The 5,195-nt window shown below is 38.2% G+C and overlaps 1 protein-coding gene across 6 annotated transcripts in view; it reads left to right on the top strand.

Annotated features, from left to right (window-relative positions):
• LOC139118804 (uncharacterized) overlaps positions 1–3,514 on the top strand; it is a 26,322-nt gene extending 22,808 nt beyond the window's left edge. For 4 of the 6 annotated variants that reach the window (XM_070682279.1, XM_070682276.1, XM_070682278.1 and 1 more), the window contains 3 exons: positions 469–618; positions 2,203–2,337; positions 2,647–3,514. In XM_070682279.1, the coding sequence (XP_070538380.1) occupies positions 469–618; positions 2,203–2,337; positions 2,647–3,047 (686 nt within the window). In that variant the 3' untranslated portion in view covers positions 3,048–3,514. Of the gene's footprint in view, positions 1–468; positions 619–960; positions 1,160–2,202; positions 2,338–2,646 lie in introns of those variants that run through there. The other 2 variants (XM_070682281.1, XM_070682280.1) reach the window with 2 other exon arrangements.
• Positions 3,515–5,195: the final 1,681 nt, after the last annotated feature.

Genomic DNA, 5,195 nt, shown 5'->3' with positions numbered 1-5,195 from the left:
AATTACTCTAAAAGTACAGCATTAAATTAAATAAAACGTGCTACAAATGTTGATCTGATGGATATCTAATTGTCCCATAAATCATTGAGCAGTGTCAAGTTAATTGACAGCTCATTCGCATATTAAATAAAGTTTTGTAATCAGTGATTAAACTCTGCGTGTACTGTGCGAAGTTTTAAAAAACCTGCTACATGTAGTGATAACATATATCTCATTGTTCTGTGAAGCGTACTAGTATTAATGAACCTGTTGTTAAACACGTGAGCATATTCAGTTCATATCTGGTATTGTATGTAGATATGTAAGAAAGGAATAGTATTACCAGTTTATCGATGCATGTCTCGTACGCACTGCGTACGTTCATACGAATGTATATATGTATGCTCATTTCGCTGTGCTGGTGGTTGTGAGTTTGTATTTCGTATTTTCAATATCAGTATCAGTGTTATGTTTTTACCTTCTCTTTAGGGCAAAAGAAGCTACATATGGGCCTCATCATTGGGATTCCAATAGCGTGTCTGGTTTTTGTCATCCCAGTATGTTTCTATCTTGGATATCGTTACAGGCTACAGATGTATTTGCTTTTGACGACTGACATAGATGACTTTGAAGACGATGGTAAGTGATAACTTACTGTATTTATAATGTAACATTTATTATTATAACACGCCACATGCTCATTCCGTGTCGTGATTCGCCAGAATACGTCACGTGACAAGAAAATAGATACGACTAGTCCCCACCGGATCGACAAAAGTGACGTCAGAGGGTATTTTTCGAAAAGCTATTTCCCTAGGGAAATAGCTCTGACCAAATTTGAAAAAGTGTCCAGTCACGTGACCGCAGTGTCGTCTGCAGCTTTGCAACAAAGGCGGGTGACTAGAACGTGATGTACGTCCGGGATAGGTGACGACACATTCTCTGAAACAGATTTTCCAACATTTTCCAACATTCCAACAGCGTAGGAACTTGAACAGCTCATCGACGGAAAAGATTAAAGTGCAACTAAGAATATCGCTGGGTATGCTTAGAATATTTTTGAAAGATAGTGGTACCACGTACAACTGAAATCGCTGTGGAAACATCGCCCGGTAAGCTTAAACTTGTCACAATGGATTGTTGCGGTGCAAAATATCAAACACATTAAAAACTATATAACAATACAACATGAGCATGTGGTGTGTTATAAAACACCTATAGCCTGGTCTTTATTCGGGCTATAGCGCTCGTCTATTACCCCTCGTGGCCGTGTGTTACCAGAAACACATCGCTATACCCCTCGGCCTACGGCCTCGGGGAATAGCGATGTGTTTCTGGTAACACACGGCCCCTCGGGGTTATAGACGGGCGCTATAGCCCTCATGACCAGGCAATAGGTGTTTATTATTTACAATCATTTACCGCGTTTATTGTTGAACTGTCAAATGTCACGGACCTACAGTTCTTTTAGGTTGACCGTTTATACTTGCATGTTCATCACACATTTTCTTCTAAAGTACACAAGACTTTGTTGATAAGCCAGACAATGTTGCCGACTCATTTAATAATTGTGTGTGAGTGGTCAACTTGTGAGTGCAGTCAATTGCCTTTCTGTTTACGTGAAAGAGGTCATAAACTGGCTCCCTGTGTTCTGGCAATTTGTGATCCATCTCTGCTAAGACCATAGAACCCCCTGGTATGTTTTTCTTGCAAATTATAGGTACCCTTTTCCTAACATCCGAGAGACTTTCGTGTTTTTCTAACAAGTGATTAATAGAGTCAGCAACTTTAATGTCGGGCTTATCAACACATTCTGCGTGTAATTTAGATGAAAATGTGTGTGATGAACATGCTAATGTAAACGGTCATCATGAAAGACCTGTAAGTTGGCCATGAACACTAAGTATCCCTAGCCTCGGTGTTGATTAAGTCTTGATAAAATGCTATTTTTTTCACAGAGTTCATTGTAACACGTAACGCTCATTGACACGTTTATACATTTGTTGTAATACAATATTGCAAAATGCAATAGAATACCATCTTGTTGATTTTGCATGGTCCCTGTAATACCCACACGACCATCCCTAAAACGTAACTAGACGCCAATCAGATGCATAACCCTATATTTTGTGGATAAACATTTTGTTGTGATAAGTGTGACCCTAGAAAAAGGCCTACACATGTATACGTCAAGGTAGACCATAACAGCCGATAATTTTATAGGTGACAAAGAATACGACGCCTTCATGTTGTACAGTAGCAAGGACGGAGACTTCGCTGAAGATATTATGAAGAGACTCGAAAGAAACGGGAAATACAAACTGTTGCTACATCACCGAGACTTTATAGCTGGGAAAGGTGGGTGCGCGTAAAGTCAGCTGTGTCGTTATCAAAGTCATTATTGCTGCGATGCCTTTTTGTTATATCACAGTTCCTCCATATGTTAATTGTGTCGTTTGATGAATTGTTCATCATGGAAGAACATGCAGGCCATTTGAGACTATTGTCGAGTAAAGGACATTATTATTTTAGCGCTTAAATAATTCGACATGTTGGTTTCATAATTGAGACTGAAATTGCTTAACCGATGGACTCGAATGACCAAAAGTTTTTTCGGTCGATTTATGTATTGAGTTAGTCGCCCTATTCTCTTTATATTCCTGACAGCTATTTTCGATAACATCGAAGACTCGTTCGACAACAGTCGCAGCGCCATTTTGGTGATCTCTCCAAAATTTCTTGAGAGTTGCACATGTGAACACGAGGCGAGAATTGCCCTGGACAACTGGATCAACAGAAGACAGAAACTGATTCCAATAGTGAAGGGGAACGTCGAACAGGCAAACCATTCCCAAGTGATCAAACGCATCATTAAATTCATAACATATATCAGATGGCCTGAAAATGGCTCAGAGGAAGAGATAGAAACATTTTGGACGGAGTTGGAAAACGCCTTGGATAAAAATATGCAAAAGCAGACAAGAATGGGCTTATTCAAAAAGGCATTAGCAGCCTTGTTAAGATGCCGTGGAAAAGGGTACACTAGCGTCCCAAATCATGTTTTATAAGCACGAGGTTTGTTCATCTATTGCAGGAGTAATTAATATATTGGACTGCACAATTACGTAACCTTCATAGGCGCCATGGACTGCGACGCCTTCGTGCCTACACATAGTAGCTACCATTAATCTTAAGCATCTCCTAAAGATATAGCAGACATTTTTATCGCTATGCGTCCAAGAATTGTTAATATCCATTACATGCGGAAATGAGAATATTCAATGGAGAAGAATAAACAAGATTTCCTTTAAAATACAGATATATAAATATGAACATTGCGAGAAGTAATAGGCTTAATTTAATATAACTAGTCGATTTGGTATACAACCATTACATTCTCTAAATTTACATATTATTATCTATTATACACTTCTTTTATTGGCCTAAGCCTTTTTGTATTACGTCAGAATCATGATAATTGTCATCTCAGCGTTTGAGCTAACTTGTGAACAATTTTTAATATATACTTGATATTTGTTAACACTTATATATATATATATATATATAATATATATATAATATATATATATATATTACATATATATATGTGTGTGTATCTGCCAACGTATAGAAAGGAAACTAATTCACAGATAGTGCTAATATTTGCCGCTCTGGCAACAATCGATGGACATCTTCTTGACGAAGGGCAGGACATTTTGGGTATCGCATTTTTTCTTTGTCAAGGTGTGTTATATTCTGTGAAGGTAGTACTTTTGGTATATTGACATTACGTTCATTTGACTTTGAGATATTTTTGCTTTAAAGTGTCATGACTGTAATTGTAAGAATATCGACCATATTGACGGTTTGCACTCTCTGTACTCAAATATTGTTACTAGTCTCACTACAGCAGCTCACAATAGTATTCCTACTACGTCTTCTGGAACGGGTTTCAACACAGTTCCAGGGTGGAATGAGCATGTGCGTAACTTTCATAATGCCACTCGCGATGCGTTTGAATTATGGACCGCTAATGGTAGGCCAAGAACTGGTCCGCTGTTTGATCTCATGCGTAAAACTCGTGCTAAGTTTAAGTCTGTACTCAGGGCATGTAAAAGGGATGAAGGTCAAGCTAAGGCGGATGCATTAGCTAACAATTTGACGCAGGGAGGTTCGCGCAAATTTTGGAAATCTGTTACCGCTACTCGGAGCTGTCCCCTTCCAACTAACGTAGGTGGTTGCTGTGGGCACGACAACATTGCTGACATGTGGAAAATCACTATGAGAAGCTGCTTAACTCAGTCTCAAACTGCAATGACAAGCATTTTGTGTTGTCGTCATTGAAAGAAATTGATTTTCACAAAGATATGGTGGTTACTGTAGACGAAATTACTCGTTGTGTTAAAATGCTTGAAAAGGGAAAAGCAAGTGGTAAAGACGGCATTGCCGCAGAGCATTTGATTTATGCTAGCTCAATTTTATACATTCTATTGAGTTTGTGTTTTACCAGTTTCTTTATACATGGTTATTTACCCGACACATTTATGTATGCTACGATATGCCCTATTGTGAAAGATAAGTCAAAGATCTTACATCCGTTGACAACTATAGCCCATTGCAATTGTAACAGCTATTTCGAAGACTTTGGAATTATGTATCTTACACAGGATTGATTCATTTATAGAAACTAGTGCTCTTCAATTCGGCTTTAAAAGCAAACATCTACTGACGTGTGTATCTTTGTGCTTAAGGAAATGGTTGATTTTTATAAAAGGCAAAATTCGCCAGTTTTTCTGAGTTTCATGGATGCCACGAAAGCATTTGACAGGGTCAACCACTGGACTTTGTTTAGAAAATTGATCAGTCGCAACATTCCATTGTTTATTATTCGTATTTTGCAGTACTGGTATTATAGTAATCAGCTGTTTTACGTCCACTGGGCATCAGCTGATTCCAATCCTTTTCAAGTTTCTAATGGCGTACGACAAGGAAGTATTCTCTCACCAAAACGTTTTGCTATTTATGTAGACCAGTTAAGTAGTAAGCTACAGTCTGCTGGCGTAGGATGTTATTTAGCGAATCATATTATGAATCACTTATTTTATGCTGACGATCTGGCCTTGATTTGTCCATCTGTGAAAGCTTCACGAAAATTGATCAACATTTGTGAACACTAAGGTAACGAGCATGATATTCTCTTTCATACTGAGAAAACT

The sequence above is a fragment of the Ptychodera flava genome, chromosome 19, assembly GCF_041260155.1.
Source record: "Ptychodera flava strain L36383 chromosome 19, AS_Pfla_20210202, whole genome shotgun sequence".
Lineage (NCBI taxonomy): Eukaryota > Metazoa > Hemichordata > Enteropneusta > Ptychoderidae > Ptychodera > Ptychodera flava.
The sequence above is the reverse complement of the archived record's forward strand: the minus strand, read 5'-3'. Positions and strand labels throughout refer to the sequence as shown.